General features: G+C 35.4%; 1 protein-coding gene across 13 annotated transcripts in view; it reads left to right on the top strand.

The window, feature by feature from the left end:
* The window catches only part of LOC149085566 (serine/threonine-protein kinase Sgk2-like), a 125,321-nt gene that overhangs the window by 23,985 nt on the left and 87,650 nt on the right, over positions 1-13,686 (top strand). For 3 of the 13 annotated variants that reach the window (XM_089233667.1, XM_089233665.1, XM_089233664.1), the window contains exon 1: positions 7,155-7,287. The exons of 9 other annotated variants lie outside the window; for them this stretch is intronic. In XM_089233667.1, coding sequence (XP_089089793.1) covers positions 7,251-7,287 — 37 coding nt within the window. In that variant the 5' untranslated portion in view covers positions 7,155-7,250. Of the gene's footprint in view, positions 1-7,154; positions 7,288-11,315; positions 11,335-13,686 lie in introns of those variants that run through there. One more of the 13 variants, XM_089233677.1, reaches the window with a different exon arrangement.

Below are 13,686 nucleotides of genomic sequence, written 5' to 3'. Positions count from 1 at the left end.
GGCATTTATTTCTTCAAGATTACACTACGCGAGACAGATTTCTGAATGATAATTTCATAAACCATTATGAGGTTAAGTTATTGTATAACCACGTTTCTGAGTAAATTGGCTCCTTAGCGATTATTTCTGAAAAAGAACTACTTTTAGGATAGTCATTAATTACTAATTATTAATAATATAGTGATATTTCGTTGGATTCCAATTATCATCCAAGAATCAAATACAGCACATTAATAATGTCGTTAAGCATTTGATACATCCATTGTGATGTAAACGAGTGGTCGTGCTTTTTCTTTCTTTCACTAGAAACACAATATTCCGTTATATCTCGTCCAAGATTTCTCGGTGACGGAATGCATGATTAAAATGTCAGTAAAAAGCTCGCGGTTTTTTTTACTCTTTGCTAGTACATTGCACTGTTTCAGTAACGTCATTATAAATTTCCAACATTTTTTTTTTTATATTGAAGTGCTTAAAATTCCCCTTCGTAATCTAATCAATTAAAAACCAGATACGTATTCTCATTTGTCGAAAACTTCAACTACAGAAACAGCTGCTTCTTCATTGTCTTTCATCGGGGAAACATGTCTTCAATCTATCAATCACAATGTTGTGTACATTCAAAAAAAAAAAAATATATATATATATTACACACACACACAAATACAAGACCACAACTGGCAAAATGCCCAACGAGGTGGCTGAGAAAAGATGCCCACAATAAAAATATGGATGTCATATATTTCAAAAATACAGCAACCCAATTAAAAAATACAATTACAAACACTATATACACATGATAAAATATTATACAATGCCCATAAAATGTATTTATGGTTGCCTTATTCTAAGTATGGATAGCCTCTCGATTTACCCCAACATGTTTATCGTATTTCTTTTTAAACATGTCAATTGTGTAAGAATTTACTACTTCCGGGATAAGCTATTCCATTTATTAGAGAAAAATTCCCTACGGCACCATAACCTCGCATTGTCCCTTACCAATCGGTACTGGTATTCCCTTGTAAAAGCAATCAATTGACGGTGTACTAATAATTCATTGTCCATCATATCCATCCCGTTGAAAATTTTGAACACTTCGATCATCTCCCCTCGCCATCTGCGTTCATCCAATTGAGGGCCGTATTCACCGACATGGTTTAAACCTGTAGTTACAATTTTCGAATAAGAGATCAACATAGATTGGTTAAAACCCTGAATTTAACCAATCCGTGTCGATCTCTTATCAAAAAATTGTGACACTAGCTTAAACCATGTCCGTGAATACCGCCCTTAAACACATTCAAAAAATGAAGTCTCTTCATAACGCAAGCCCCGTGTGTGATACAAATTTTATTACAAAGGGGAATGAACTTCAAAGTTCATGTGGAGTCGAAATTTTAATGTCTTGCGATTCTATGAAATCAACGCACGATTGGAGCAATCGGTGACCAAATAAAGACCGCAATACTGAAGCTGTATTCAGTAAAGTAAGTTGGATGGAAAAGAACTGTTGTCGTAATGTAGTAGTTGGCTGTGATAACAGATAGATATATGATGGCAGATATCTATTTGAAAATGTATGCAGGTGGCACGAAAGCTAACTTGCATCAGACTACTAAGTCAACAGGGTTATAAATTGCTCGACTGCTATAAAAAGCAGTCGAGCAATTTATAACCGAGGTTAAATATGGATAGAGAGTTAAATAAGTTGCGCGTTTTTTCTTATAAGTTCAATAGATTCTTAATGTTTCCTTTTGCGGTTCACATAAATCAATTTAGGATAAAATACTGAAGTTGTTTTAGAAGAAAATTTTAATGAAACGTAGTCGCGGAGCTCAAACTATGAATTTAAAATATGATTAAAATCAAACACACCGAAGTTGAAAGAATACGCATAAAAAAAACCTTCAGATTGTTATAAATACCTATAAGAACGAAAATATTACTCGTGCGAAATCAAGGTTTTTTATGCCATTTTTTCCCACAAGTCAAGTACTATTACTATAATTTTGTCGTTACATTCACGGGTAGGGGGCGGGATGCGTTTAAACTTGAGAGTAAACGAGCCATGTCAAATATTATACTCTTTGATATTGGAAAAACTAAATAAATTAGGTTCGACTTTTTTTTTACCCAAGGTTCATTTATGCTCTAGTGTGATTCGATATGCTTAAAAATATTCATGCTACTGTTCCTGTGTATGCCTTACTCACGCAAAAACTTGTTTAGCTCTACCGTGTTCGTTAGCAGGGGTTTTAGTACTGTATTTTACTAGCATTTTTACAAACATAAAAAAAATGTAGTGTTTTGTGTTAAACAGTTTCTCAAGGGAAAAAAATAAGCACCGAAGATTCGACAAACACTGCGCTGTTTAGATAGGATTGGAAATATAGTGGACTTAAATAAATCTCAGATATTTTTTAATACCATATTTCTTGGAACAATGCTTTAATACTAGTTTATTAAACTGAATTTCAGTTACTGGAATCAATGCTGATCGACAGAACAAATTCCACAAGTTTTATTTGTTGAATAATCTATATATATAATATGTCCTGACTGATTCACCATCGCCGAGCCGAAACCGCTTAAGTTATAAATATGAAATTTGGTCAGTAGTTTCATTTCCTAGAAGGGGGGGGGGGTCATAAAAGGGTTGAAAGGTAGCCTAGAGAAATCACGCCGAGCCGGAACCGCTGGAGCTATAAATATAAAATATTGTCAGTAGTTTTAGTTTGTAACGTAGACACACACACTAAAAAGGAATATTTCAAAGTTCAACATTTAAGGGGGTCGTGTGTGGGGGGAGGGCTTTCAGTGAGTATTATAGGTATACAGAGAATCACTATGACGAGATTTCTGAAACTTTAGCCCTTAAGTGGGGGTCCAAATATTATATGGGGGGGGGGGGAAATCACATTGTAGAACAATTTTCTGATTACCAAATCCACGCGAGCGAAGCCGCGGGTTATAGCTAGTAGTTGAATAATAATCGTAGTGTGCATAGCCGTCATGTGAAAGCTATATGTTGGTCGCATCCCCAGAGAGAAGGGGGAGCGAAACTAAAGTGGAACCACGAATATAGCCTAGATCTCTCTTTAACTGTATACAGGGCCGGATTAACCCATATGAATGCCCTAACCACTCAAGTGATTTTGGTGCCCGTCCCCTTTACTCTTAACCCATGGCCCTTCATGACAATTAAATCTGTTTGCAATTTTTTTTTTTTTTGAGAATAAAGGTTTATTTGTATGAATAAACTACATACAACAACATAACAAAAAAACAACACAACACATGAACTACACACAAACTGTATACAAGAGTATGACCTCCCAAGGGACCTTATGTCCGTCCAGGGCAGATCCATGAAAATAATACCAAAAATGTTTTCTTGCGGCCAACACATCGTTTAATATATACACGTATGTGTTACACACACATACAATAAAAACCATGGGGCAAATTATATGTGTTTGTCTGTCTTAAGACTTTATATACTATTCATGATATTGGTATTTTCCACATATGTTTTAATCAGAGTTTTATATTTTTTTATGCATTTTTCATTTTTTATGTGTGAATCCAGGGTATTGTAAATTCTCGGTCCTAAATAGATAAATTGTTTTTTTTATTATAGTTTTACGAGGAAGAATTTGAAATTGTGTCCCGTTATTTCTGATATTTCTTTGAATTTGTCTTATTTTAAACCAATCTATATTTCTGAATAGAAAGAGTAATAGTCTATAAACATAGGTTTTACGAACATTTAATCTGTAGTCATTTATTTGGATATTTGATAGATGATGAGTATTTGGCCTGATTATATTTAAGCTTTTGTTTATTGTTTTGGTGAGTAATTGGATATTACAGTCATAATCACCTCCCCATACACAAATTCCATAATGAATGGTGGACAGGATCCAAGCATTGTAAATAGTTATCAAAAAGTTTTCTGAAATAATGTTTCGGAGGTTATATATTCTTATATTATAATATTTTATTCTATTGATATTTTCTATGATTTTTCCATTTCAAATCTACTAAATGTTATTCCTAAATACTTGAAGGTTTCAGTCTTTTCTATTTGAGGGCAATAGCAGAGCTCATTCATACAATTTAGAGAGTGATACCTTATCTGAAATGAAATGTCAATGTCATTTCTTCGAAGCTGAAATTTTATGTATTTTGTTTTCGAGACGTTTAACTGGAGTTTATTTCTATGGAGCCAATATTGAATTCGATTTAAGTCGTCTTCTGTATATTGCTTTAATACTTGATCACTTGAAGCTGATATGCTCAATGCGACATCGTCAGCAAATGTAACTAATTTCCCATGCAGTTGCAAAGAATGAATGTCATTTATATATACTAAAAATGCCAATGGTCCTAAAATTGATCCCTGAAGAATTCCTTTTCTTATTATCTTATAATCACTTATTATATTATTTATTTTAACAGCTTGCTTTCTATTTTCAAGATAACTCGTAAGCCAGTTAAAAATTTTCCCCCTTAAACCTGCATTATAGAATTTTTTCATTAATATATCATGATCGATACTTTCAAACGCTTTCTTTATATCTAAGAAAAGGGCTAAGTTTTTATTATTTTCGGTGTAGATATATTCAGAGAATTTCAAAATGGCCATTTCTGTATTCATATTTTTTCGGAAACCAAACTGTGAACTCGAAAAATAACTATGTTTGTCAAGAAAATTCACAATTTTATTTCTAACAACTGATTCGATTACTTTTGAGAATATGGGCAAAATCGAAATGGGGCGAAAATTTGTTAAGTTATTTTTATTTCCGGTCTTATAGATGGGTTTTACAATTGCGTATTTCAATTTTTCCACAAATTTCCCTTCTAATATGGAAGTGTTTACAAGATAAAGAATTTAGAATGATATTTATACACTATTTTTAACATCTTTGCAGTAATACCATCATAACCACATGCTTTATTATTTTCCAAACTATTTATCACTATTTGTAAATTTTTTTCATTTATTGGACTGAATACCATTGAACCTCTTTCGGAGTGTGAAATATGATCCATATGTTCATCTAGATCGGGAGAAATGTTTTCAACTGTGTTGATGAAAAAACCATTAAAATCTTCAGCCAATTTAGCATCATTTAGGGATTCTGGTAAAACAATCCGTGGCTGAGGTCCCTTAACAATCATGTTCACTAGTCTCCATTGTTTTCTATTATTTTTGCCACATTTAAGAAATTCATTTTGAAAATATCTTTCTTTGACGAATTTGATTTTTTTGTTTCAGCAAGGTATTAAATTTTTTATAGTCTCTGTATTTCTGTACATTATTAATGTCGTGCCTATGAGTTTTATATAGTTTTTCTTTATAATTTATCATTTGTTTTATTTCGGAATTCATCCAATTATGTTTATTGTTAGTATTTTCAGGTTCGCACATCCAGTGTTTCTTATGTTTATTTATTAATTCCAGAAACGCTTCATAGATGATGTCTACATTTTTTTCTTGATATATTTCATCTGAGATTCTCGAAGATTTCATGGAAATATTGAATCTGAAATAGTTAACTTTTTTACTGAGATTTTGTTCGTTTAATTCATTTTTATTTCCAATTTCTCTATTTATATCGATTTTCAAGACTATTGGCCAATGATCGGAAATCGAGCTTTTAACAATAGCAGTTTTATATATTGAGTTATTTTTATTTTTTATAAATGTGATCAATACACTAATTATTTCGGGTAGGATTGTTTATATATTGTTGCAAACCGTGTTCTGACATTAAACCTGTATATTCGTTTGTATTATTGTCATTTTTCATTAGATCAATATTAATATCACCTATTACAATCATATTTTTTTTGATTGGCAATAATATTACTCAATTCTTCTATAAATTGCATCGGGGTATATTCATGTGATCTATAAATTAAAATAATATCTAGATCCATCTGTTTACAGTAAATATTTAGAATCTCGGCTGTTTCCATGTTTTGGGAAACGGATGAAAAATATGACACCTCCAGATCTGTTTGAACATCTGCATCTATTATATGCATAATATCCTTCAATATGATAATTATCAACTTCATTTTCTTTGATCCAAATTTCGGATAACAAAATCAAATCAAATGAAAAGTTTAAAGTTTTTAAATAAACAACGAGCTGATCAAAGTTACTACGCATACTTTGGATATTTAAATGTAATATTTTCAGATCATCATATGTTGTATTTAAAAAATAATTGTCTAAGACCAGTTTTCTAGGTAAGGAGTCTCTGGAACACTCACATTTTCTTCAATTTCATCTTGGAACAATTTTTTATGGTTGGCAGTTTGTCCAAATCAGTTGTTAATTTTATTCTATACACTTTTTCCCCATCACTTTGTCGCAGAAACACCTACCGTCCTTTACCCATGCGTACTTATAGTTATTTTGTGATTTTGAACTGTCTAGCAAGATAATGCAGATGTTTTACATTTAGTCAAGTGTTCATTTATGAAGATTTTTGATTCTGGAAATTTTTCACTTACTTCACTTGCATCGATTCCTTTACGCTGTTTGTTTTTTGATAGCCACCTGTCACGGATAGAAATATCCTTAAATCTCACAATAACAGGTCTGATTTTACATCTATCACTTATGGGGACTCTATGCATCTTGACAATGTCGCCTTCACAATACGTTCCAAGTTTCCTGCCAATTTTTTCTACCATCTGGTGAATATCCTCATTTTTCTCCTCTGGCAGATCCCTGATCTCGATGTTTGTCTCTCTGGATCGTAGCTGTAACTCCTCAATCTGCATCTCCAGTGTTTCGATCTTAGCTTTCTGTACACGTTGACTGTGTTCGAGGAGTTGATTTTGATTTATTAGATCAGATCTTGTTGGGATTTCGTTTGCTTCTGGAGTTCCTCTGTAGAACCATTGCTGAAATCTATTGATTTTTTAAGATCATTCACTACTGACTTGTTCTAAATGCTGATTTAGCATAATCCTGATCTCATCCCTAAATTCACTGAACAATTTACTTAAATAATTGATGTCGTGGGTCTGTGTCGAACTGCAGTCTTGACATTTCCATCCCATTTTCTTTTCCTTAGGCATTTTCCTGAAGATTGCCTCAGCCACATCTACACACTTCGGATGAAATAAGCTCTCACACGTACCGGAACACTCAAAAACCTCAGCTCTATCAAAAATGATTCCACTGCACCTTTGACATCTCTGTGCCATTTTTACTATCTTTGATGGCTCTCCACTCTGCACACAATCACTATTTTACAAGTAGGACTCAAATCCGATGCTTTCGAATGTATACAGACAGACTTTGTTATATTTTTCACTTCATATGGATATCACACACACTATTTTCACATATATTTATATTCCAATGGTAATTTCTTTTGAGGGCATCTAGTATATTTCAATACCGTATAAATTTGATTAAAAAACTATCGAAAATTGTTTAAAATATGTATTTTATCACAAAATCCGGAAGACATTGGACTACCTAAAAAAATACGTCCGATCAAGGCAACACCTGTGTTGCCACATTTTCGAGTGTAAGTAGGCAGGGCCAGATTTCCTCATAGGAAACATGCGGAACAAACATTTTCCCAGGAGCTCCCATGTTTTAGGGAGTCTCCTAATTTGTAATAGTATATATTTTACTCAAATTTAAATAAATTCTATTTTTGGAAATGGTATGATTTTCTTTACTAGTGTCGATTATTAACAAATCCTATTAAATATGAATTTTAATATTTTTACACAACACATATATAATACACCTATTGCAATATTAACTTCACGACAAAAATACTTTTCAATGTCTTTTATTCGGTTCCTCAGTTTCACATCTTTTTGTACATGAAATGATGACAAAGTTTGCGTATGTGATCAACATGAAATCCTCAAATCTTCATGAAGATTCTTTTATATTAGTGAAATGCGAAACTTGGATGCATTTATCTTGCAAACACTTTTTCAGGTGGACTGCCACAATCTTCATCCTTGGTTCAGGTTGGTGACGCAATGCCCCAAATGTCAAATAACGATAGTATAGAAGGGACGTTTCGTAATTTTGAGGCAGCATTGAATCATCATTAACAACATCATAGGCGTACGCAGAATTATCTCGAGGGGGGGTTCAGATTTTTTTCCTTTTGAGAGGGTTTTACTTTTTCCTGCAAAACAACACTATAATCTTGGCTCGGGGGGGGGGGGGGGGTTAGAACCCCAAAACCCCCCTTTGCGTACGCCAATGAACATCACATCAATATATCAAACTGTTCTACAGAAAATTGGTTTTTCTTATTAAAAAGGGATAAAATCATCTGTCCGATCAAGTTTTTTACAAGAAAAACTGTCATCTCTTTTAGCTTTATTGTGCATTGAAGCTGAGATAACTCAAAAATTAGATTTTGATGACATTATCAATGATTTGCTCATATGAGAGTGCGAAAAAAACTTTGTAAGAGATATTTCATGTGTAGAATTTCACATTATATTTCCCATTTTAAAATAGTGCATATATCCCCTTTTTTTGTGTGTTTGCAAACGTGTATTTTTTGACGTACCGCACTTCTTCATTAACAGTCGAAATAGGCCCCCCAATGTCTCTTTTGCACAGAGGGCCTCCACCATCTAATCAAAGTCGGGCTGTATAAGTAGGTTATGCAAATTGGCAAGCAGGTAATTTTAGATGGGGGAGGGGGTTCAGAAGAATTAGAAATTTTTGTCCGTATCCTGCGATGCCACGACTCGGGAGCCTTCAGTGCCTCGTAACAATTTGATCTGGTTAACATTTAGGAGGGTAAGTATGCAATTTGGGAGGCAGGTATGTATAGCTATAGGTAGGAGGGCCTGAGAAAAATTTTATTTACCCGGGGCCTATGATGCTGTTATATGGCTCTGGGCTTACTTTATGGAAATATAGTGAAATCTCAATCCAAAAATTGAGCAGCAAACGCGAATTCTTGTTCACAATTTACTTAGTTTCTCTGCTTTTGTGTCACCCTCAGGGCCGTAAGTAGAAACGAAAATTCACTCCATCGCTTGGGGGGGGGGGGGTCTGTATTCATTCTGGCACCCCCTTCCCATAATTTTTAAGAGAAGTAAACTTGACGCCCTTCCTGGTCCAGCACCTGCGGGAACAGACCCTGCCCTGTTTTAGTTGTGGCCCTGGTCAACCTTTCGGTAAAACCTTCAATTGTGAAATCAAAGGCGCTTAAAATTTTGGGATTTCCTATTGAATGGTTGATGGAGGAAAAAATTGTACATTTAAAAACAATGTACTATTTCATATTTTGTGATGCCCCTTTTCTCCTGATGCCCTAAGCACGTGCTTATTTTGCTTAATGGTTAATCCAGCCCTGACTGTATGTGATTTTTGTCCTAATCCATCTCGATTCATTTTAATAAAATATTTCATTTATACGACGCTCAACTCCAAATTTCAGAGAACGATACAGGATTGTAGGTGAAATTTTTTTCCGTTACGTACTGAACTTGTACTACTAAACAAGACATGCCCCTCGTCCATATTCCTCTGCGGAACTTCTAACGAATTGGTACATGTTGGAATGTGTGTACGTATAGTGAACCTTCCGTGAAGGCTTTTTAACGGGGAGATCGGCTCGCATTCGCGCCTCGAAGTTGGGAACCGCAGAAAACTCACTTCGAGGCGCGAATGCGAGCCGATCTCCCCGTTAAAAAGTCTCGCCGCAGAGAGCAACAGACCTACAACGTTAAAATTATTCATTAATTACACTTCACCATGAGTTGGGAAAAGACTCGTAGTTTAAAAAAATTTATTGCAGATGGCAGCACTACACATAACAAGCATTACAGAATGCTAGAATTACACAAGAACTTATTGTACGGTAAACCTAATCACGTGATTCTGTATATATATGTCATGAAATTTTACGGTGGCCTGATCCTTAGATTCCCCCACTCGCTGATTCAGGGAGCGATGTGTCAGGAGGGACGACTAATTTTGTAGCTTCCCAGGATCGTCCCGTGTTTTACAGTGCACCAATTTTTCTATATTTGCGTCTTTGGATCTGGCCTGCCACCACCCCCCCCCCTCTTCCGTACTACGGGGTCTTGGAACAATGTAATTTCTATCCATCGAATTTTTCTTAGTGTTTTTAATAGGTGAGTCAAACACGTCACTAAGGGCGGTATTCACCGACATGGTTTAAACTATAGTCACAATTTTTTGATAAGAGATTGACACGGATTGGTTAAATTCAGGTTTATAACCAATCTATGTTGATCTCTTGAGAGTATTTCTATTAAATTATGAAGTCGGGTAAACACTCGCCGGATAAAGATGGGTAAATATCTCAAGTGTTGATAATTTAGTAAATACCCTTAGGCCGGGAACTGACTACGGTTAGGCGGGTGCGAATGGACATCAGCACCTGCGCAATTTCGTGTGAAACACACACAGCGTTTAGCACCCGCGTTTGTTGTTTTTTTTGTCACGTGACATGCGGACTTGGCTAAATTATTTTACGCCAAACATAAGTTTGCTACGATTAGCGTTCTAATTCGCGTTCATAAATTGCATTATATAATAAACAATTTCAAGTAATGAAATTTAGTTTTTTGTTGCAATATTTGCCCATTCGAAATTGTTTCGGAGTTGAAGGACAATGTATCGCCAGTGCCGCCTTAACGCATGGGCCTACCCGGGCACCTCAAGAGAAGAGGGGGCCTCACAAAAATGAGATCCGATTGAAATTTTCTAAGATTTACCAAGTAAGGCCTCCGAAAAACCACTTGGCCCGGGGGCCCATGATACTTTCAAGACGGCCCTGTGTATCGCTAGCCATTAACGATTCAGAATCTGCTGATGACATGCTGACACAACAAAATTTCGTTCACACGGCCAACTAATGGAACTGGTAAATAAGAAATGGTACGAATAAAATATGGTTAGTAATGTACCGTGGCACTGTGCGAGCGCCCAATAATAATCGTAGCTGCTGTTTCAGATTGGCGTACTGATATCAAAATCTGCCTGAAATCGGACACACCACGTAATTAAGCGGTTCTGTATTGTTGACATTCTGTGTTGTAGGATGATGACGGTGCCTTTCAAAGTTGTCCTATATAGGAGGTTTTCGAGTTGACAGGCTCCACAGAATTTGTTTTATTATGTTCCGCGAAGTACTTCTATTTTCACAACACCATAAGTCCATAGGGCGTGCATGGGAGGCTTGGTCGATTGTCCTGAAATATTCAGTATTTAGATAATGCATATAGATAATGGTTTTTCTTATACTTTTTTAGGCTGCTCATACTTGATAACGAAAACATGTAAGTGCTTCTTTATAAATTCGTTTGAGACAGATTTACGGCTTTGCTGCATTCTGACTTTCAAAATTGCTTTCTTTTTCACGTTATAATTTAAAGTTCTTGACCACGAATTACTGAAATTTGCCGCCCTTACGAACTTGCTACCCCGGCCCACTTAACCCCCTGTACATATGGCACCAGGGCCGCACCTAGGAAGGAGCAGACGGTGCGAAAATGCGTGCTTGCCCCGGCTGAACAAGCATGCAGTTGTGGCCCTGCACCTCACTGTATGTGTGTTGTAAGGTTTAAGGTAGGTACAGTGCCGCAGCTAGATACTTTCTTAGCTGCTGCAAGCACACTTGGCTTCCCCGTGTAGGGAGAAGCTAGAAGGAGTGTTGAAAGGATGAATTCGGTGCCCCCACTACTTCAGCGCCCTGGACAACAGACCCGATCTCCCGAGTTGCGGATCTTTGTGGGTATATAAATCAAAAACTGCTTAAAAAAACAACGGTAGGTGTGAAAATTGGGTGTATAAAATCTGAGTGTCTGAAATTGTCTTCGATCTTACCCGCATACAACGTTTTGTCGTGACGGGTTTTTTTCATTGCAAAAGCGCACACACATTCACACACGATATAAAAATAAATACCAAAAAAGACAGTAATTAAAGCAAAACACGCACAATGCAGCTTTTAGGGACATGGAGTTCCTCATAACGGAATTTGACTAAGAGACCGTAGCAATCACTTCGTTATAACGAATTTTCGTTATAAAGAAATTCCAGGGTTTTGTATTGTTCCTATGTTAATTTATCTGTGAAAAGTGTTCGTTAAAACGAGATTTCTGCTATAACAGTATTCGTAAAGCGGGGATTCGACTGTATTTCCTTCCCGTTCATACGTATTTTAATGAATTTTTCAAAAATTTGATATGGAATTTGCAAGTACAAAACTTATATAAAAACTTCTTCCTTGAGATGTCTATTTTAATGTCTGATAATTTTTTTATGAATCTATTACAAATGGTCGGGCCTTGGTAATTTATAATTTTTTTGGATGAGGTACAGTTGAATCCCGTTATAACAAACTCCTAGAGACCGGAGAATTACCTTCGTTATAGCGAAATTTCGTTATAAAGGAATTCTAGGTTTTTGCATTGTTCCTGATGTAAACCTATCTGGAGGATTGAGAAAAGTGTAACGGAAGGCATTGCATTTCATTCAAGTATTTTCAAATGCATATCTTGGTTTTTACGGGCGTAATCACGTTTATTTTATGAATGTCATTATACAGGGTGATCAGCGGATAAGCCCTTATTTCAAAATGAAATATCTCTACAACAAAGATCAATAGAATTATGCGGTAAACGGTACGTTTATTAGCAAAACTGTAAGAATGTTGTACAGAAATTTCGAAAATTTGGTTTTTTTTTTAATTTTTTAAAATTCAAAATCTCCAGTTTTTTTTTTTTTTTTGGGTTCCGAAAATCCTCATTTGTGTGAAGAGAAACCACTGCATTTGCCTAAAGTTACTGCATGGGCTGCGGTATGCGCCATATGTGCTGACAAATTATTCCAAAATTGTAACGTAACGTTCAGTAGTAATCGTTTCTCGCACGAAGAAGGGGGCCGATAATGCCTCTGGAGCATACCGCAGCCCATGCAGTAACTTTAGGCGAATGCAGTGGTTTCTCTTCACACAAATGAAGATTTTAGGAACCCCAAAATCTCCAGTTTTTTTTTTTTTTTTTTTTTTTTAATTTTAAAAAATTTAAAAAAAAAACTAAATTTTCGGAATTTCTGTACAACATTCTTAGTTTTGCTAATAAACGTACCGTTTACCGCATAATTCTATTGATCTTTGTTGTAGAGATATTTAATTTTGAAATAAGGGCTTATTCGCTGATCACCTTGTAAATTATAACCTAGTTTTACTGTATACTCATGAAGAAAAGCAAACAAAATTATATATATGTATATATATTCAGTGGCGTCGGAGCCGGGGGTGCAGTGGGTGCCTGAGCACCCACAGTATTCTGTACCACTGGTCTGAGCACCCCCCAGAATTCATCCAGAAATCAAAATTTTCCACATAAAGATCAAGCCAAGCACCCACCCACATGTACATAACATTTCCGACGCCTCTGTATATATTAGTTGGAAAAGAATTTAGTTCGTTCTTTATCGGTTTTTTTTAATGGTTATCAGTGCAAGAGAACCAAACAAAGAATTAGTTTGTCAGATAGAACTTCACCATTATCGAATTTCTCTCCCCATTTTTCCTGGCAACCTGAAAAGAAGAGCAGTTCCTTTGTCCAATGCATCCCAAATGCGATCACCCTACTCGTCAAACAACTTAATAGACAATGGGAGAC

This window comes from Pholcus phalangioides, unplaced genomic scaffold (assembly GCF_987345545.1).
Source record: "Pholcus phalangioides strain wild (caught in Gottingen) unplaced genomic scaffold, Ppha-v1.0 ptg000007l_1, whole genome shotgun sequence".
NCBI classification, from domain to species: domain Eukaryota; kingdom Metazoa; phylum Arthropoda; class Arachnida; order Araneae; family Pholcidae; genus Pholcus; species Pholcus phalangioides.
The sequence above is the reverse complement of the archived record's forward strand: the minus strand, read 5'-3'. Positions and strand labels throughout refer to the sequence as shown.